At 39.7% G+C, this 23,097-nt stretch overlaps 1 protein-coding gene across 1 annotated transcript in view; it reads left to right on the forward strand.

The window, feature by feature from the left end:
• LOC126268053 (laminin subunit alpha) overlaps positions 1 to 23,097 on the forward strand; it is a 380,289-nt gene that overhangs the window by 349,886 nt on the left and 7,306 nt on the right. The window contains exons 51-55 of the mRNA XM_049973485.1: positions 1,207 to 1,290; positions 5,682 to 5,897; positions 6,028 to 6,194; positions 11,834 to 12,079; positions 17,019 to 17,169. Coding sequence (XP_049829442.1) covers positions 1,207 to 1,290; positions 5,682 to 5,897; positions 6,028 to 6,194; positions 11,834 to 12,079; positions 17,019 to 17,169 — 864 coding nt within the window. The remainder of the gene's footprint in view (positions 1 to 1,206; positions 1,291 to 5,681; positions 5,898 to 6,027; positions 6,195 to 11,833; positions 12,080 to 17,018; positions 17,170 to 23,097) is intronic.

Consider the following 23,097-nt stretch of genomic DNA (forward strand, 5'->3'; position numbering starts at 1 on the left):
TAATTTTAGGTAATTTAAAATTCCTTATAGAAAAGTCAGAATGCCTAACTTTCGAGTAGTGAAGGTCACTTTTCCCAACTATCTTGATTATCTCATAAAGTTTTGCATGTAGTGAACTAGATTACAAACATCAGTTAGTTATAACATTTAATTATGAGTGCCCTTATGAAAGTTAATTACAATGATGGAATTTGGATAGCTAAATTAATGATCTGAATAATAAATTCCAGTGAGATTCAGTCTAAATAAGCAAATGTAGCAGATGGAAAGAATCCACCTTCTATGTCACATGTTATATCCAGTTGTAGAAGTTACTAAACAAGACTACAATGAAACAGATTCAGTTATATTTCTTCATCTGAAGCAGTCCCAACAATCATATTAGTATTTTCAAGCCCACTGTATGAACAAAAAATTTCATGTTGCATGTGAAATAAATAAATGCATTTGTGTTGTATGGACACACACACACACACACACACACACACACACACACACACACACACACACACACACAAACTGTATGCAGCTTGACTGGGGTGGGTGTGTGAGGGTTTGTACTGTGTGAAGTGGTTGAGAGGAGAAAGAAGGCAGGGACTGGGAGAGAGAATTGGGAAGTGTGGCTGACAGCTGGAAGGGAGAATCAGTAAATTCTTGTGCTGACTCTCATTCATAGCCATTAGTTACCCTTCCCAAACCCTCCCTTTTTCATATCTCGCTTTGCCCATTCAATTCAGCACAACCCCTCACCCTCATCGAGATGCAGACCTACTGTGCTGACTGGCAGTATGTAGTCAGTTTCCACAATAAAGCCATACATGTTTGAGTGCTCCTGAATATATATGTATGTATGTATGTATGTATTAGTGTGCATGTGTACTTTAGCTGGAAAAATAATTCATCTGAAAACAGTCTTGTTTAACTGCCTTTCCATGACTCATCACCTCTACAATTTGGTGAACTTCACTCCTTAAATTATTTATATTCTGTTAGGACCTTTTCATTGGCATAACTACATTTACTCTTAGGTGATAGATTAATATTCTGTAATTAATTTGTACCTCAAACTCAACAGGTTTTTAAAGTCTAATCTTCCTCCCTTCATGTCATTAGTTTCAGTTTATCTGTCAGTTGCACTGTGTTTCAGTTACCAAGCTTCAGTGCTCCTAATAACCAGAAATGGACACTTTTTACTTTTTGTTGCAGATTCCTATGATGAAGATTACACCATTGTGGAAGAACCTGAAGAAAAAACAGAAGTGGAGCATGCAACAGATCGCCCAGGAGTAGGTAAGGAATGCCTGACATTGTTACCAAGCAGATTATTAATAGTATAAAAGAAATCGCAAAAAAATATTAACTTAGCGTCTTTATTCGATAAGTATCACTGTGTGATGTCGTTTATAAAGAAGGTTGCATTGCAAAATTTGCATTACAGTGCTACGAAACAGTTCAAGTGACTTCCAGCACTTGTGAAAGATTTCTGTTCAGCTAGTCAATGTTAAAGTGTGAATGTACCAAGTTAAATTATGTTCTGAATTCAACAGATAAAAAAATTGTTTTCCCATATATTTCGTTTATGTGTTCCTCTTTTCTTCTTTTGTTTTCCTCAGACTTCACATGCGATTGCTGTTTTCTTACATGGTCACTTGACAGTTTTGATATCCTGCTTTATGCCAGCATGAATTTCATCTGTGCTGATGAAAACTTTCTGTACTTTTTGCAACTATGTATACTCAATCTGCATTAGCTGCATTTCAAAGCTTTTAATTGTTTACCTATTGTTTATTTGATACAAAAGCAGGATACCACCTGAGATTTTGTATAAAGCATCAGATGGATGATATTGGTGTAGCTCATATAACCAAGCTGTCTATTGTGGGTTTCTGCCTGTGTAAGCAAATGAGGTTCATTTAATTTTGATAACTGGCAAGGAACTGGCACTTTTGTGTCTTATCATATTCTTATTTTAATTTCCAAGTTTTCTATTTGGATTTCCAAACTGCTTCATTAATGACAACAGTTTAGTTGACTGCCAGAATACTGTAAAAGTCTTGTCCATATTTTGGGGCTCCTAAAAGACTCATTATTAGATATTCTCTGAACATGTGGCAGCTCTTTCATATTGTATTAACAGGCAATAATCAACAATTTCAAAGAAGATATGAGCAAAAATTCTAAAAACCAATCACTCACCTACAGGTGAATGATAAGTGTCACATACTCAAACATAACAGACATAAACAAAATATCCACGGGTGTACTGCCGGTCTATAGTGTCCAACGGGCACAATATTTCGGCGATCAAACATATTGCCATCATCAGGTGAACTGACGGACTGAGCTCCTGTGAACGTGCGGGCACGGAGATCCGTACGCTATGGCTGCTCAGGGGGAACTGGGTTCGGTCGCGGCGGCAGACGATTTAAATACCCTCTGCCCGCGGCGCACTCCCTCCGCTGTCCGTGCCCCGCGCCACTGTAGCGCGGTGGAACAGATTGCGACGGCATCTGAGATGATGTCGGTGTGATGGCTCTGTCCGCCGTGGTCGTCACAACTATGCGTTTGCTCGATTTACTCTTGATTAACCCAATCGCTGGTTCCCAAGCCTTGCTAAGATTATAGCCACAGTCACGGTTTATGAGGTTGTCATTGGTGTGAATTTTGATGGCCTCTCTAACAACGCTGTCCCAGTATCTCGACGTCTGTACCAGAATCCTCGTGCGGTCATACTCCATAGCGTTATTTTCCGACAAACAATGTTCAGCGACCGCCGACTTGCTCGGATACTTTAGTCGAGTGTGCCTCTGGTGTTCATGGCATCGATCCTTGACGGTACGCATCATCTGACCAATATACGACTTGCCACATTGACACGGAATCTGGTACATAGTTGTGACGACCATGGCGGACAGAGCCATCACACCGACGTCATCTCAGATGCCGTCACAATCTGTTCCACCGCGCTACAGTGGCACGGGGCGCGGACGGCGGAGGGAGTGCGCCGCGGGCGGAGGGTATTTAAAATGTCTGCCGCCGCGACCGAACCCAGTTCCCCCCCGGAGCAGCCATAGCGTACGGATCTCCGTGCCGGCGCATTCACAGGAGCTCGGTCCGTCAGTTGACCTGATGATGGCGACATGTTTGATCGCCGAAATATTGTGCCCGTTGGACACTATAGACCGGCAGTACACCCGTGGATATTTTGATTATCAAATACGCCGGGAGAAACTCAAGGATCACATCATAACAGACAGAAACTTGAACTAGTAGTGAGCTGTAATATTATTCTTTTTCTAAAGCATTCTCTTATGTATGCACACACCATTCATGTTCAGATGAGTGTTTGCCTATTCTAAGTTTATTTATTTTTCCACCTTGAAATTTCTGTTATGGAACACTTTTAAATAGAAGCATGACAGATCACTTGATTCTTATATTTTGTGTACTGTCTTATGTTACATAGCATTAAATGTTCTGATGCACTCATTGTTACATACAATAGCTTATCCCTACAATTTTCTCTGAGGTACATCTTTATGATTTACATATATATGCTTGTATATCCATGTCCACTATTGCTATCAACATTTGTGATATGTCCAAGATCACTTATGAATGCAGCCTACCTGTTCTTTCGCCCATTTCCTCAAAATCTGTTGGTTTTGTCAACTCTTAATGTGGAACTTCCTCAAACATATGGCTACAGAATTTATTGATTTTGTTAACACTTTCTGACTTGTTGCAAAAGCATTTAATATAGCATGAAAATGATGAAATCTGTCATCAACATATACTCACACACTGGATGGCAATTTCATTTAATTATAATAATTATCACTCTGTCTGCAAGTTTAATAGAAATGTATATTTGATTTTTCTGTGCTGTGCTGTTTTCATTAGTGATTGATTTGAAGGACATTGCCACAGAAAACTATTTCCATTGCCGTTATATGGCACACCTCTTTCAAAGCTAGCATGAAGGACAATATCAAGAATTTTAAGTTTTAGTTTTAAACTAGTGAAAGAATTTCTTGGGTTGTTAACTGTATCTAATGCTTACCCTTTTCAAGCAGTTTAAGGAAGGCTTTACTGCCTTGTTGAAATTACAAACATCTATTAAACCATCAAGAGAAATACTTTCATCTATATTTCAGCTCTGAGTTGTGTTATTACCTGTACTTCTCCTTACTGCAGAGCATAGGACAATAATACACAACAAAATTATAATTCTCTGTTCATAAAATATTAACATTCATTTTCATGCAATGTTATGACACCTGATACTGGTATTCTCTCATCTCCATGAGGTTCTTCAATTCATCAACTGAATTATTGTTTAGAGTATTTTAGCCCTTTGTTGTGTTCAAAAAGGAAAAAGGTATACATACACTTAACTGCACAATAATTGGCTGGCACATATCACAATCAGAGCACTGGTGTGCAACATGCCATGATGAGAGGATGTGTAGAACAGTGGAACCATAATAAGTGATTTAAATGCCTGAGAATTGGTGTGCATTTAGGCCCAACAGTGTCTCCTTTTGTGTGACCAGACAGGTCAGTGTTGTGCAATGCTTAGTTGATGTGGAGCTGTCATACAAAGTTCAAACATGTAACTAAGTGCCACTATCACAGCATGGAATATCAGCATGTGAACGCGTACTAACAAGGCAGAATGATTGGTCTCCAGGAGATGGGTCCGTCAATCCTTGACACTGCAGCTTGTATGGGGCATGCTGCTTCAGCCAGTGAGGTGTATATGGAACCACTGGAGAGAAGAGGGCCATACAGCACTGATAGGGTGCTGGAGAGCATAATGTGATCACAGCATGAGATGACTGCCATCTTGTCTGCTTGACTGTAATGGACAGAACAGTTTCATCCACAGTGTTGGAATTATTTTGGAGCACTGCAATGGCATGAACATGTGTGCATTGACAGTTTGGCATTGTATTCTGCAGGCTGGACTGGTGGCATGCCATTGCGTTGGCTTCCATTGACCAGAAACCACCAACACCGCAAACTGTGATGGGCACATAAAGCTGACACTGGTGCGCTGAGTGGAGAAATGTAGTGATTTTGGACAGTTCCTGCTTCAACTTGTCCTACAGCGATGGCTGCGTGTGCATTTGATGTTGCCATGGTGAACACAGATGGGAAGACTATATTGTCAAGTGACATAGTGGACAAATGCCAAGCGTGATGGTTTCAGGCACCATTGCCTGTAACATGCAATCTTGCCTCTTACGTCTTGTGAGCAATCTGAACAGCTAGTGCTATGTTAGAGAAGTCTTACAGCCCAAAGCACCATACTTCTGCAAGCCATTCCACATGCCATATTTCAGCAGGATAACACTTGGCTGCATGGGGTGAGGAATGTGCAAGCCTTCTTCGAAGAATGATGGGTACCACTGCTTCCTGGCCTGCCTGTTCACCTGACATGTCACACATCAAATATGTCTGTTGTGTGTGTTCATTTCCTGGACTCCAGCCATTCTGGTCAGAGTCCAGAAAGTGAGTACACACAGCAACACAGCTTGCATTACCTGAAAAAGTTGACTGGGTCAGTCATTGAAATATTTAAAACAGCTGAGCTACACACCTAGAAGTACATTATTAATCAGTTACAGTGGAGATCATACAAAAGTTTTACTACTGTTTGATTTTCTGTGTTATAGAGTTTGTACCAGAGGCAACACCTGAAGCTGTCACAACTACAATGACAACTACAACCACCACTACCACAACAACAACAACAACAACAACAACCACCACTACTACAACTCCAAGCACCACCACCACTACCACAGAACCACCTCCTGATCAGTGCAGACTACCACTGCGACCAGCTTATGATCCAGAGGCCTCATTTGATACACATGGATATTTTGTCAGTAAGTATTTCCAGTCTGACATTTAGTTTAGTGGTGTGTAAAAGATGCATGACCTTGTATTTTGATGTTTTGAAGTGTCTTAGTATTATATTAAATATATTATGATATGCTAATTTTTAAAATATTTCAGGTAGAGCAGAAAATAGCAGAATACTGTTTGACAGGTTACCAGGCCGCCTGAAGAATAGATACGACTTTAGTCTTCAGTTTAAAACACATTCTTCAGAGGGAGTTCTATTCTATGTAGCAGATATAAAACATATCGATTTCATTTCTCTTTATATGAGGAATGGAAGGGTTAGTAATCAACTAATACTTTTTACATTTATTATTCTTTTCTCTAGATCTCAGTGTTACAGATACATAAGATTGCTCAAAATAAATGTCTGTTCAATATCATTAGACAAAAATGTGAATCCAGAAGTACTCTTGTTTAATTCTACAATGTAACTGCACTTTTCAAATGTTAACAATTTGTTTGTCACATTGCAAAATGATTCAGAAGATATCTTGCAGTATATGTCCATGCAAATATAAAGTGGGCTGATGCATGGTGCACAGTAAGACATAAAAGAAAAGAGCATTCACATTTGTTTTCACGCACTAGCTCTTTCTCCAGCAATAGGACACCCATTGACACACACAACCACACAGGCACCCAAACACGGTGGGATACAACAAAAGGAGATACAACAAAATGAGATATTCAAGAGAGAGGAGGAAACTGAAGGGGGAAAATGGAAATGGGGAGGAGAGAAAAGGAGAGAAAGTTGAAGATGGAGGGGGAGAAAAGGAGGTGAGAGGAAAGGGAGTTAGTTTGAAAGAGGCAGGAGGAGAGGGAGAGGGAGAGAGAAAATGCCTGCACTGTGGGGAGGGAGAGTGGGAGGGAGAGGAAGAGTAGTGGGAGAAAGCAGTGCATGATTTGGACAAAAAAGTAGTGGTATGGGCAGAAGAGACAAGAGAAAAGAAAAGGTGAGGTGGTGGGAACAGGTTTGCACAGGTTTAGGCCATGAGGATTGAGACAGCACAGGGTGTGTTGGAGAGACAATTTCCATTTGCATAGTTAAGAGAAAACTGTGCTGGAAGGGAGTATTCAAAAGGCCCTTTGTGTTGTGATGAACAGCATGTTCTGCAGCTAGGTGGTCAAGTTTGTGGTTTGCCACTGTTTGGCTGTAACCATTCATGCGAGTAGACAGTTGGTGCTTTCTCTCATGGGCCTGCCTTATATTGGTTGGGAAATGCCTGTGGCCGGGCTGGGATAGAAGGTGGTGGTTGGATGTACAGGACATATCTTGCCCCTGGGCGTAGCACAAGGAAGAACCCTAAGGGAGCAGTATTAGGTGTAGGACTCGTATAGGCGTGGACAAGAGTATTCTGTAGGGTGGGTGGACAGTGGGTCGCAACTTTGGGGGATGTTGGTAGGATTTTGGGTAGAAGATCCCTCATTTCATAGCATGACATTAGGTAGTCAAGGCCCTGGTGGAGGATGTACCTGAGCTTTTCAAGGCCGGGGTGATTCTGGGTGATAAGAGTGTTTTTCGGCAGCTGGTTAACAGGTATACTGGTGTCAGAGGTGCAGATGGTATGGCAAACTTCTTTATGGGTGAGATGGATAGGATATTGTCTGTCTGTAAGGGTTCTGCTAAGGTTATCAGTATATTTTGACTACTCCTACTTTCCACTGCATTGCCCACAGATGGCAAGGCTGTAAGGGAGAGACCTTTTGATATGTAAAGGGTAACAGCTCTCAAAGTGAAGGTACTGCTGATGGTTGCTGCACTTGATACGGACAGACATATTTATGGACCTACTTGAGAGGTGGAGATCAACATGTAGGAAGGTAGCTTGTTGAGTTGAGAAGGACCAGATGAAGTGGATTCGGGAATAGGTGTTGAGGTTATGGAGGAAAGAGCATGGGTCATCCTTGCCATGATTCCAGATCATGAAACTGTCATCAATGAATGTGAACAAAACAAGACGTTCTTCCTATGCAGTCAACACTTAAAACCTGTTCAGATTCATTGATGATATTTTCAACATCTGCACCCATGGCAAGGACAACCTTACTCTTTTATCCCAAATCCAATTCACCTAACCCTTCATAAGTCATCAAGCTACCCTCCCAGATGTTGATCTTCCCTCTCAGATGACTCCATAAATACGTCTATTCATATCAAGTGCACCAGCCACCAGCATGTCATCCAACACATGTCAAAAAATCCTTTCAGCCTTGCCTTTCCTAGATGCTGCATCTGCAGTGCAGAGCAGGTGGTGTCAAAATATACCAATAGCGTTATGAGAGGCTTTACTTACAGACAGTATCCTAGCCAGTTCACCCATAAACAGTCTCCCATGCAGTCCGCTGCTCTGACGCCACTAAACCTTTTAATAAATGACCAAGAAGCGTTCCTCTGATCATTCAGTATCCTCTGGCTTTAAGAAGCTCAACCACATACTTCACCAGGGCTTCAGCTACCTCACATTGTGCCCTGAGGTGTGGAATACCCAACCCACATTCACCATCATAGTGTTCAGACATCCATCCAACCTAAAGAATGTTCTTTTCCATCCCTATACCAGTCTTACTCTCATTACTCCACCACATGTGTCTTTCCCTTGTGGTCAGCCCAGGTGCAAGACCCATCACATACACCTACCCATCATCTTATACTGCAGTCCTGTCACAGGCATTTCCCACCCAATAAAAGACAGAGCCAAGTGTGAAAGGAGCCATGTTATGTATCAGTTATACTGCAGGTTCTAAGTGAGCATGGCAAGTAACCAACTGTGTACTCACATGAATGCCTACCGCCAAACTGTGACAAAACACAAACTTGACCATCAAACTGCTGAAAATTCTGCACACCACAACACAAATGTCTTCAACAGCTGCTTCACTGTGCTGACCATTTGGATACTCCCCTCCAGCACAAGTTTTTCTGGACTATGCAGTTGGGAATTGTCTGTCCAACACATTCTTTTGTCTCGCAATCCCAATGGCATACACCTTTGCTAGTCTGTTCTCGCTGCCTCATCTTCTCTTTTCCCTTGTCTCTTCTGTCCATACCACTCCTTCTCTGTCCAGATCATGCACTGCCTTCTGGCACTACTCTTCTGCCCCCCCCCCCCCCCTCCTGCTCGCCCAATGCAGGAATTTTTCCCTCTCCCTCGCCCAAACCTCTCTCCCCTGCCCCCTTTTGCAACCCCTATCCTTTCTCCCCTCACTTTCCCCCTCTTCATCTTCTCCTTTCTCTCTTTCCCCCTCCCCCTTTTCCCCCTTCCTCCATCATCCTCTACCTATTTTTGTTGTATCCTGTGTAACCTTTCTTGTGTTGCTGTGTGGCTGTGAAGTTGTCTGTCCAAAGGCATGTCTGATTCCCACTACACCATCCTTGCGTCCTTCCTCATACTGACTTTTCTTTTGGAGTTTAATTGAAGAGCAAAGACAAAGGATACCAGATACCTTTGTACTATTTATCAGGAGAATGACACTGGAGAAATCATCATAAGAAAATGATGTTGTCATTTGAAATGTATGTTGACAATTTACAGTGTTCAGGAAAGCCAGGGGATTTTGATGAAGTTCTTCTGAACACGTTAATCCATGTTAAGCAACCCAAGAATTAGCAGTTGTGATAAACTGTGAGCAGTCAATGGATAAACAATATTTCCACTCCATGAACAAAGTTAAAAAAATATGCTATTTAAGAGAAACTACAATAATTTGCAGTTGATCATTAGTGCATCTCTACTTGCTAAGACTGCTGCTGATGATGGGGAAAAGAAAAAAAAAAGTGAGACTGGCTGAATCCTCACAAAGAAAGCAACCTCTGATACTAAAGACACTATCTATTTGCAGAAGATGACACATACACTGTGTGATCAAAAATATCTGGACACCCCCAGAAACATACGGTTTTCATATTAGGTATAGTGTGCTTCCACCTACTGCCAGATACTCTGTATCAGCGATCTCAGTAGTCATTAGGCATCGTGAGAGAGCAGAATGAGGGTGCTCCGCAGACCTCATGGACTTCGAATGTGGTCAAGTGATTGGGTGTCACTCGTGTCACACATCTGTATGTGAGACTTCCACAATCCTAAACATCCCTAGGTCCACTGTTTCCGAAGTGATAGTGAATTGGAAATGTAAGGGACACATACAGCACGAAAGCGTGCAGGCTGACCTCTTCTGTTGATTGAGAGAGATTGCCAACAGTTGAAGAGGATCGTAATGTATAATAGGCAAATATCTATCCAGACTATCACACAGGAATTCCAAACTACATCAGGATTCACTGCAAGTACTATGACAGTTAGGCGGGAGGTGACAAAACTTGGATTTCATGGTCATGCTGCTGCTCATAAGGCACACATCGCGCCAGTAAATGCCAGACAATGCCTTGCTTGGTGTAAGGAGTGTAAACATTAGACAATTGAACAGTGGAAAAACGTTGTGTGGAGTGATGAATCACGGTACACAATAAAATTTGGAGCCGTTTGTGTTACGCAGTGATTGTGTTTTTCATGGAGGAGGCATGCATCCATTGTTGTTTTGCTTGGCACTATCACAGCACAGGCCTACATTGATGTTTTAAACACTGTCTTACTTCCCACTGTTGAAGAGCAATTCGGGGATGGCAACTGCATCTTTCAACATGATCGAGCACCTGTTCATAATGAATGGCCTGTGTTGGATTAGTTACATGACAATAATATCCCTGTAAGGTACTGGCCTGCACAGAGCCGTGGCCTGAATCCTATAGAACACCTTTGGGATGTTTCGGAACACCGACTTCGTGCCAGGCCTCACCGACCAACATTGATACCTCTCCTCAGTGCAGCACTCCATGAAGAATGGGCTGCCGTTCCCCAAGTTATCTTCCACCACCTGTGCCTGAGAGAGTGGTAGCTGTCATCAAGACTAAGAGTGGGCCAACACTATATTGAATTCTAGCATTACCGATGGAGGGCGCCATGAGGTTGTAAGCCATTTCCAGCCAGGTGTCCACCTTCTTTGGATCACATAGTGTATCTGTTATAATAATGAAGGTTTTATGACAAAAATTTGCTTTCCAGGAATGTAATCATAATTGTTGGTGTGTATTGCCAATTTGGATATGTGGTGAGAGTATTTGCAAATGGCTGAGGAGGGTGTTTCAAGTATGCCGCATCATATACCACTTAAATTGCAAAAGCAGCTGTCCAGGAGATTGGTTGGCAAATGCCTCTTCATATCTTTCATCATCCTGAGCATTGAGGAAATGCGTCAGATAATGGAGATTTTTTCAAAGTTCAGCTCCAGGCAATCACATTTTATTAGTACATCTATAAGAGAGCCTACACCAGCACTACAGAAAGTCATGCAGAATGAAGGAAAATATTATTACTCATCTTTTTCTGAGTGCTTTTCATCTTAAATATTTCTATTACAGCAATGAGACACTGTAGACTACTGCTTCGACCCAACATGCATAAGTACAAGAGACAAATGACTGGGCTGTGAACAAATTGAATCAAATTAATAACAGACCAAATCCATCATGTGAAATGTTTTCACTAGTGACAACTGGTGTACCACAGTAAAAATATAAGTCAGATGCGTCTAGAGTATCAGTCTGCTGACAAACTGGAGATCTATGCCAAGATATTGACCTGTCAGATCCTACATCTAGAATAGTGATAAATCATACAATGGAGAACACTCCTCTTTAAAGATTTTTTTAAATAGTTGATTTAACACTTATGTTCTGTAACATATCTATTTTTAATAGATATCCATGTGAGTCATGTAATTAGGAATGTGTCTTGCTAGCTGCACACTTTACTCATTAGAGAATTTTTACGTACAAATTGTGATAATAGCTCTATGTGTAAAGAAACCACCAAAACTAAGTAGCAGGATAATTAAGACTACTGTATGTTTTTCTTTTCAGTTGGTCCATGCATTCAACTGTGGAACTGGAGCAGCCAATATCACAAGCAACAATAAATTTGATGATGGAATGTGGCACACAGTTGAATTTTCACGACATTTTACAACAGGCAGTCTCATAGTGGATGGTCAACCAGAAGGAGATGGACAGTCACCCGGAGACACAAAATCCATAAATGTTGAACCACCAGTATTTCTTGGAGGTGTTCCTCAGGAAATTGTTGAAAAAGTTAGGCTTAATGTGAAGGTATCCTGTTTTGCTATATTCAGATTATGTTTTTATTTTGACAGGGGAATTCAGAAGTTTCCAAGTATTAGGAATATGGGAGATGTTCCTTTACGAATGTGTTAAGAAAAATTTAATGAAACTGAGCCAAATAAACCATTATTGCCAAAACCGATGAACAAACTGAGTAAAAGTGTGCACAAAAAACAACTTTTCCCGCAACATATGAGACTTTCAGTCACTTTTCAATTTGTAAGGTTCTGGCTGTGTTGGACCTGATATATTCAATGAAGATTTAATATTGTTCCCGTTTACCTCTTATCTGCAACACTATGAATTGTATAGATTACTATGCAATGTGCTATTTTTACAGTGAGTAGCAATCTATCCTTTTCGTAATATTGTTGATATTCCAACTTGGACTTTCCATCTATGATTTTACCTCTTATTTGCTCAACTGTAGCTTTGACTGAGGTGATGAAAGACTTCACTTCCTCCTTGCATGATTTTTGCTATAAGGAAATGTAATATTACTGTTCCTGTTTTTTTCGAGCAATTATTCAAACAGCTTCCATTTATGTAATCTGTATATTTCCCAGAACCATGCACAACATCTACTGGAAAACATAAAACATCAAAACAGAGCATCCAGTATAAAACATCTTCATACAGGTCTGTCTAAAGAATGACACTTCATTTGTTTGAGTAAACACCATGACTGTTGTCAAGAATATATGTATTCTCCAAGAACTTCGCACTTTTCCAGAGTGGGCCCCAACAATGCTACGAGCTTCTATAATCATGACCACAGAAGTACTTCCTCTTGTGAAGTGCGATTGCTGCCCCATCTTGGAAACATGCATCATCCCTCACCTTGATTCTCCACACGCAAAATAAAAATAACAGATAAATCTACAGAATATTTGTACCCTTCTCTATGAAAACTTGTTTTACGGTTTTCAATTGCAAGTATTATTTGTCAGTAAAAGTGTATAGGGATATACATCAGTCCTCTGAAGTGGTACATAATATCACAAGTTATTAATTGTACTGCAGGTACAGAAAGAAATGTTGGCTTGTATTCCTCATGTAAAAATGATAAGAATTGTTCATATCAGTATGGTTTAAGAAACTGATATCTCTGTGTGTGGATGTGCATGCTTTTGTTAGAAAAAAAGAGCAAGGGTTCAAAAGCTAGTGTGAATGTTGTTTTCTGTTATGTATGATTTCACACCACACCTCAGTTTGCTATAGGTGAATGGTTGCATTTACCTTATTTTACAATTGGTTTCAGAAATGGTTTAGTTTCCAAGTTGCAAGGTAGTCAATCTATTGATATATTTTTGTGTTCCTGTGTTTCAGTCAGTTCTTAAATACTCATAAATTGTCATATTGCCTGCCTGATTCAGCCACATTGCCCATAGGCCCACGTCACTGGATATGAGTAGTTTCTAAATACGCAGTACTAAGTAGACTTGTTAGCATCCATGTCATTGTTACTCTACTTGTTACAACTTATTACAGTGCACTAAAACAATGAGTGTTTAGCAAGCAGTTAATGTAGAGCTTTAAAGATGGAAATACAGTAGAGCCGCATCATTTGTACAACAGGATATCCAGACAAAAAAGCTACGTGTGTCAGTCTAAAAGCATTAGAAAGAGGCTTGTTAAAATTTGACGACATGCAATGTGAGAATGGTTGAAGTAACATATTAATTCCTCCCACATGAAGTTTTCATATTCACTGGGATGGAAAATTTCCAAAAATTAAAGCTTGAGTAGAGACTTCTGAACAGTTATCCTTCACAACATTCATGAATGGGACAGGATTGGTGTAAGGAGGAAGGGACATGATGATGTACTTATTGCCTCATGCCATAAGATATCTTGTGCACTAAGTACACAGGTAAATGAAGGTATCCATAACTTCCTGATATAGGAAGGAACACATTTGGAGTTTACCCCCATAACATGTAAACATTGATGTTTTGTCCTTCAAATGAATGACAGAGCATGGCCCAAGAGCACTGACTGTAAGGAGTGGCTCACTATTTATGATGTTGTGGAATAGTCACCTAGAGTCAAGCTATGTGGCTGATTTTACAAATTAATGTTTCATACTCAGTTATCTGGTAATTTATCATAAACAATTACTGCACCACCATCACTGCAGATAAAAGCTACATTGTGATTTTTTTGTAAGAATAAAATTCTGCCAATTGTTCCAGTACCAATATAGAACAAATCTAAACTCTTCAGGAGTGGTGCTATCATTGGATTAGGCACCCTTCATAAGATACTGGATTCAAATTTCCATAACCAATTGTTGGTTAACTTAACGTCATAGGTCTTCTTTTGGTGGTTTTATTTCAAGTCAACATTTCGTGACACCTATTTATGATGAAGCACATCTTGCATCATGAGTTGTGAAAGTATATGGGTCAGTATGCTTTTTTATTAGTGATGATCTCATCTTACCCAGCATAGGTAACAAAAATTGTGAATTGTGGTTTATTTGTCTCATAACATATATAATGTAAATTATTTGATTCACGAACAGGAGACACGTCAAATTGTAGTAAAATTTCACCATAAACAAAATACAGCTGATGTTAGCAGACAGAATCATATTAATAATACAATTTTGTTACACATACATACAATAAAATCTAACACTTAATTACCATTTGCTCAAATGATCATTACATCCTCTGTGAATTCTTCTGTTGAATAGTAACATTTCTCCCACAGAATCTGCTGTAGCCTCATTTTTAAAATTTATTGCTTCATATTAATATGTTTTTGCCCATTAATTTGTTGTATTTTGTCATCCTCATATACTGTGAAGTCTATGCCTATAATTTCAACTGGTGTGTGGGTAACATAAAATTATTTTTATTTCTTGGAGTATATGCATTGTTAAAATGATTCTCCTCAAATAATTTTTGTCTGCTGTGTAGGAAGATTATAACTGCATAAATGTATGTAGAGGGAATAGTTAGGATTTGTAGTACCTGTAATAATGGGGCGACAGTACTCTTTTGGTTGTGCGTTACACATATGCGACAATTTTCTTTTGCAGTTTCAGTATATGAGATACATTACTTGAACTTCCCCAGAAAAGTATCCCATATGTAATGACAGATTCAAAATAACTATGATTAGCAATGTTTTGTGTGCTTAAGTAAGTGGAATTTGCTAGTATTTGCATTGAAAATGCAAAACTGCTTAGTTTATTGGATAGGAAGTCAATATGTGTATTCCAGCTGAAGTTCTTGTCCACATTTAGTCCCAGGAATTTGATCGTGTCAACTTCTTTCACATGTTGATTGTTGTGTTGTATTTTAAGTTCTACACATTTCGAAAGTTTGGTTTTTAAGTGTGCCGTATGAGTTTTTGCAATGTTCAGTTTCAACCCATTCAGCTGGAACCAGTCTTCTAAGGTATCCAGTGTCCTTTCAATTGAGCTCAGAATTTTTTCTGCATTGTCATCTTCAACTGAAACAGATGTGTCTTCTGCAAACAGAACTGATAGGGAATTTATATTTATGGGTAAGTCATTTATGTAGAATAGGAACAGGATTGGCCACAAAATGGAGCCTTGAGGAACACCTTGTGGCACTGTATTCCATTTAGAATAATAATTCACTGCATCTGAGGTGATAGTTACCCTTTGTTTGCTGTTGTGTAAGTATGATGTTAGCCAATTTAGAGCATTGTCCTTAGTCCCATATTTATCTAACTTGTAGATAAGCAAGTAATGGTTCACGGAGTCAAATGCCATGGTCAGATGACTTAAGATACCTGCAACTTTACTCTTCTGATCCAATGATTTGCCAATCTTTTCAATAAAGTTATTCACTGCATCCAGAGTGTTTTTTCCTGGTTGAAATCAAAACTGGTTACTTATAATTATATAATTTTTTTACAATAAAGTTTTTGATCTGGTTTGCAGCTACTTTCTCTAATACTTTTGGTAGGGCTGGAAGTATACAAATAGGCCGACAGTCCCCATGTCTTCCCTCAGTGTGACTGACAAGAGGAACAACTGGCAGTTCTGAGCGGTCAGTAACAACTAACTGCATACAGTGAATGACAGACTGGATACAGAACCCAAAACACAGTAAGGTCATCATAAGCATACATAATAAGTCCTTAGTGAATACCAAAAGAGAGGAAAACATACAAGAAGCAATAGTCGGACACTGTATCAAATAGTGCAGCCCATTAGCTTCAAGAGATTATGTGGTCAGACTTGCATATTTAAACACATAAATCTGACAGAGGGTATGCTCACTGTACTTTCTGCTTCTGCTGTCAACAGAGTATCGAGGAACCATTATTACTTGTTAACTGTAGAATTTCAGAAGCCTTATTGACATGGCAGTGTGGTGGAGAATTTGAAATATCGTCTGACACAAGATATTCTCAATTGCAGATGTATTGGAGGTATTTGGAATTAACTATGATGGGGAATTGAATTCTCATTCAAGCTTACTCGAATCTAAGTCGCACTTTTTTTTCGGTTTTTGTGATCCAAAAAACTGCCTGTGGCTTAGAATCGAGTCCAAAGTAAGCGGAAGTTCTGAAAAATTTGGTAGGTGCTGCCACAACTAACTTCTGCTGTCGAATATATGTAGCGCTACACAGGCATGCTTTGCAGGCACAAAGATAAATACTGGTGCCACAACCTCTGCGTCAGTAAATAAATTAAAAAAAAAAAAAAAAAAATGTGGAAGACGAGCTTTTTTTTGCCGCCCTGAGTTTCGACCACTGCATTTCCATACATTATCCAACGAAGTAAATGTTTACATAATCTTTTGTTTTAGGTTAGTTTAAACAGGATTATATGGAGTAAGGAGCTGGATCCTTAAATATTGTTCCCAAATTTTTATATGCTCTGTATGGTGGTCTGTTCAGTCAATAAGCAAGTTTATATCATATTCACGATGTGTTCCAGGTACATGATTTTGGTTTTGAAGGCTGCCTGAGGGGTCTGACTGCAAACGGCTCCGATTTTCCAGAGCCTACATTGTTGGGTGTAAGACCATGTTCATTTGACTTTGAGAAAGGTGTATTCTTTGGAGAGAATGGTGGCTTCATTAGAGCAAGTAAGAGGACATAATATTCTGTTTGGTGTGTGTGTGTGTGTGTGTGTGTGTGTGTGTGTGTGTGTGTGTGTGTGTGTGTGCGTGTTTGTGTTTGTGTGTGTGTGTGTGTGTGAGAGAGAGAGAGAGAGAGAGAGAGAAGTTAGTAATAATATTAGTTTTCAGTATAAATTATCAGTATAAATAAGATTTAAAATGATGACATAATAAACTATAAAAATTTAATGCTGAGGCTAATAGCTTAAAGTCGAAAGTTTCCTTATGTGTGAGCTGTATAAAAACAAGGATAGAAAAGAGAATTGTAGGATGTAATAGATATAGTATTGCAAAAACAAGAAATGGGATTTCAAATAACACAAGGCAAGAGCATAAATAGATATTAAATCACAGGGAAGCTAATGTGAAGTTAAAAGTACAGTTGAAATTAAATTATCAGAGGTATAGGTAACAATTAGTCATAGAAGAGTTAGAATAAAAGAAGACATAATTGAAACATTGACAGAGTAATATATAAAGAATATTTGTTGTTAAACATGTCCATTCTTCTGAGTGAGATAGTATAAATACACTACCGACCATTAAAATTACTACACCAAGAAGAAATGGAGATGATAAACGGGTATTCATTGGACAAATATATTATACTAGAACTGACATCTGATTACATTTTCACGCAATTTGGGTGCATAGATCCTGAATAATCAGTACCCAGAACAACCACCTCTGACTGTAATAACGGCCTTGATACACCTGGGCATTGAGACAAACAGAGCTGGGATGGCATGTACAGATACAGCTGCCCATGCAGCTTCAACACGATACCACAGTTCATCAAGAGTAGTGACTGGCGTATTGTGATGAGCCACTGTTGACCAAACGTTTTCAATTGGTGTGAGATCTGGAGAATGTGCTGGCCAGGGCAGCAGTTGAACATTTTCTGTATCCAGAAAGCCCCATACAGGACCTGCAACATGCGGTTGTGCATTATCCTGCTGAAATGTAGGGTTTCACAGGGATCAAAGAAGGGTAGAGTTACAAGTCGTAACATATCTGAAATGTTACATCCACTGTTCAAAGTGCCGTCAATGTGAACAAGAGGTGAATGACACATGTAACCAATGGCACCCCATACCGTCATGCTGGGTGATATGTCAGTATGACGATGACAAATACATGCTTCCAATGTGTATTCACCGCGATGTCACCAAACACGGATGCGACCATCATGATGCTGCAAACAGAACCTGGATTCATCCAAAAAAATGACGTTTTGTCATTCGTGCACACAGGTTCATCATTGAGTAAACCATTGCAGGCGTTCCTGTCTGTGCTGCAGCATCAAGGGTAACCACAGCCCAGCCATGGTCTCTGAGCTGATAGTCCATGCTGCTGCAAACGTCGTCAAACTGTTCGTGCAGATGGTTGCTGTCTTGCAAACGTCCCCATCTGTTGACTCAGGGATCGAGACGTGGCTGCACGATCTGTTACAGCTATGCAGATAAGATGCATGTAATCTCGACTGCTAGTGATATGAGGCCATTGGGATCCATCACAGCGTTCCGTATTACCATCCTGAATCCACCAATTCCATATTCTGCTAACAGTCATTGGGTCTCGACCAACACGAGCAGCAATGTCGCGATACGATAAACCACAATCATGATAGGCTACAATCCGACCTTTATTAAAGTCGGAAACGTGATGGTACATGTTTCTCCTCAGTTCACGAGGCATCACAACAATGTTTCACCTGGCAATGCCAGTCAACTGCTGTTTGTGTATGATAAATTGGTTGGAAACTTTCCTCATGTCAGCACATTGTAGGTGTCGCCACTGGCGCCAACCTTGTGTGAATGCTCTGGAAAGCTAATCATTTGCATATCACAGCATCTTCTTCCTGTTGGTTAAATCTCATGTCTGTAGCACGTCATCTTCATGGTGTAGCAATTTTAATGGCCAGTAGTGTAGTTAATCTTCGAAATCTTGGTCGTTTAGGGATCCATCTTGAAGTACTATAATAATTTGAAATTGTAGAATGGTACTTAATTTGTTGTGGTGATATATGTAATTTTAATATGACAAGGACTCAAAAATTTAAACAGCAGGAGATTGGTGATGGAATAACAATATAAAATAGGATAGGTTTCTACTCACTACCCAAGGAGGCAACGGGTGGCAGACAGGCACACTGAAAGAAGACTGTTAGACGGTATAAGCTATCTGACTTTAGCTTTTCTCAAAGCTGGTAACACACATTCAGTAAACATTGATCTGACATGTCACATAGTTATGCAGTGACAGGTGGAACAATGGCAGGTCCGAGTACTCAGTAACAACTAAGTTCATATAAAGAGTGGCTGTAACAGCTAACTTCACATAGTGAATGGCTGGTCAAAAACAGAGTCCAAAACACAACAAAGTCATCAGAAGTCTACAGTAAATACTGGAAGAGTGAAAACCATACAGGACGCAATAGTCAAACACTGAAATAAATGGTACGGCCTGGAGGTAAAAGGCAAGTGTTTGTATGTGGCTCACTTGTGTGTTTAAGTCCAATCTGTGCCTTGGGAGGGGGATTGTTACTTCCTAACCACACTATTTCAGAACTGATACTGATGCTGCAGCTTGGTGGGGAATGTGAATTACAGTCAGAATCAGGATTTGCACTGTTGCAGATGTGTTTGAATATATTTGCAATTATCTTTGTTGGTGAATGAAGTTTGGATTTAAGCTTAAGGTGTGAACTTTGTGAAGCACATTTTGAACCCATCATAAAATGTAGCAGAAGATGTACACACACAACTCACACACATAGGCCGCTGCAGTCTTCAGGCAAGGTATGTCATAAATGTTTTAATGAGCTGTTGTAATTTGTGCACACAAAGTGTTTATGTTTTGTTAACAGCATCATATCTTCCAATATAGGCAATGGTTTGAGAATGAACAAAAATATTCAAGATTAGACACTAATAAAAATATTATTTGCCCTGTGATGGAAAATTTAATAAATTAGAAATACACAGAGTTCTTCTAATAATTTCTGGGTATATAGCCGGATCCCGTCGACATTCTGCCACGAAATTTCGGCCCAGAGACGTCCGGCCATCATCAGGTGAGTACACAACTACTGAAGAGCCCAGGTGCAGTCACGGTATTTATACCGATTCTCGCGCACGTGTTGACATGCGCGGCATAGCCGAGTTGTACGTGCTGCCCTCGGTGGTGAAAGTAAAAGATCATCTAGTCATTGAGTATCGAATGATGCTGTCTATTCCGCTGCGAATGTATAATTTTAATAACAGACGGCGTCGCCATGGGGAGCCCTTTGTTCCCTGTGGTAGCTAATCTCTTTATGGAGGACTTTGAGGAGAAAGCACTTGAGTCTGCTGTCTTAAAGCCTACCGTCTTCTGGCGGTACGTAGATGATACTTTTGTTGTATGGCCTCATGGCAGACAGGAACTGGAGAAATTCCTTCATCATTTAAACTCTTTGCATGAGAACATCAAATTCACGATGGAGATTGAAAAAGATGGCACTTTACAATTTCTAGACGTGCTAGTATGCCGTAAAAATGATGTGTCATTAGGACATTCTGTGTACAGGAAACCAACTCACACAGATCTGTATCTCCAGGTGTCAAGCTGCCACCACCCAGCACAAACAGCCGGTGTTCTCAGTACCTTAATACATCGAGCGCATGTAATATCGTACAATGAAAACCTCCACGCAGAATTAGAACACTTGGAGAAGGTTTTTAAAGAGAATGGCTACACTTCACGCCAAATAAGAAAGGCCATGCGCAACTGTCATAACAAGAAGCAGTGCACTGAGGACGCTGATGACGACTTTAAATCAACTGCGTTTCTTCCATACGCTGGGAATGTGTCGTCGAAAATAGGCCGATTACTGAAGAAGAATAAAATCAAGGTTATCTTCCGTCCACCAGCAAAGAACCGGCTCCTGCTTGGATCCGTTAAAGACGATTTACAACTGAAGAAAGCAGGCGTCTACAAAATTCCCTGTGAATGTGGCTCTGCATATATTGGCCAGACGACAAGAACTGTCCATGAACGATGTACAGAACATGGAAGATACACCCGTCTGTGGCAACCGTCAAAATCGGCAGTAGCAGAGCACTGTATTTCATTGGGACATTCAATGGAATACAATGGAACAAAAATTTTAGCTCCGGTTTCCGGATTTTGGGATTCCGTAATCAAGGAATCAGTGGAAATACGTCTTGCCGATAATCTTATAAATCGTGACAAAGGCTTTCAACTGGATAAAACTTGGAATCCTGTTATTAAAATTATACATTCACAGCGGAATAGACAGCGTCATTCGATACTCAATGACTAGATGATCTTTTACTTTCACCACCGAGGGCAGCACGTACAACTCGGCTATGCCGCGCATGTCAACATGTGCGCGAGAATCGGTATAAATACCGCGACTGCACCTGGGCTCTTCAGTAGTTGTGTACTCACCTGATGATGGCCGGACGTCTCTGGGCCGAAATATCGTGGCAGAATGTCGACGGGATCCGGCTGCATACCCGGAAATTATTAGAAGAACAAATACGCCGGGAAAATTTCAGAAGTCATACACAGAGTTGATAACCCTGATAACAACACATTGTTGAAATTATGTAAATATGCTCAGTCTTCACAATGTGTTTATACCTATGAAAACTCTAAAATTTTGTGCAATGCTTTACTTAATTTGATACAGCACAGTAACTATGATGAATAATGAGAAGAAATTCAATTCTTTATCAAGCAAAGATGGCAGACGATAAGATGTGTGAAAAGAAAATTTTTACACTGATTAGTTTTCTTAAAATCAAATTATAAGTATTTCATAATAACCAGAATGCCATCGCTCAGTACAGGTAGCAGCATTAGGTGAGCAATACAGCAACAACAAAGCTGCACCCAGCACAGAATGCAAAGAGCATGTTTGTAGCAGTCAAAGTGTTAAAAAGTGACAGTAAAACACTGTGGCAGTGCTGGAATATGACATAAAAAGTCACTGATAGATAAAAATTATCAAGATCACATGACATTAAATGATATAATTAAATATGAAGTAAATTTTACTATGATATGGCAGATTCAGTGGCACCAAGAGTTGTCTTGTTGCTGAAACATTAGTTAGAGACTTTATTCACCAAAAATAATCGTTTTACTTTCTGACAAAGTTATTGTCCTCAATGTTAATCAAATTTAATAGTTATTACATGCCAGCCAGAACATAGGACAATTTATTTATTTAGGAATGGTTCCTGTTCGAGGAAATAATGCCTTGATGTAATGATCACAATGAAATTACAATTAATGGTCACACTAAAATTATATTATCTAAATCACTCAAAACAGTGGCAAATCAGTTTGAAGTGGTTTCATCTTAGAATTTTTGTTATTATAGGCATGAAGTAGTACCTCACTGGCAACAATGTTCCATAATTCTAAATTATATTTGTCTCCAGGTGCAACTATTCCTTGTACTTGCTGTAGCCAAGCAGAACTCTTCCTCTTGAAGCATTTTTATAACTAACCAATGTACTGTACCATTGCAACTTGTAATGCCTCTCATAAGCACAAGAAATTACTGCACACATTTTCTTTGTGCCAGAGTCACTCACACTTAGGTCCTTACATACTTACAGCTGCACCACGTCTCTCTTACATCTGTTCTTAAAGACTATCTACACTCCAGAGATTTTGTTTCAACCACTCCAGCAGTTTCAGTGACTTGACACAATACAAAGTCTCTAACACTGTCATGTTTCTGCTGTAAGATTTTACAAAATTGTTTGTAACCATTTCAGATAATACTTCATTTTAGTTTTTGATTAGTGTGGGATTTTTAGAAGTTTCATTTATAGCAAACACTTATTTTCAATGTTTCTGTTAAAACACATGCATTTG

This window comes from Schistocerca gregaria, chromosome 4, assembly GCF_023897955.1.
Source record: "Schistocerca gregaria isolate iqSchGreg1 chromosome 4, iqSchGreg1.2, whole genome shotgun sequence".
Classification (NCBI taxonomy): Eukaryota; Metazoa; Arthropoda; class Insecta; order Orthoptera; family Acrididae; genus Schistocerca; species Schistocerca gregaria.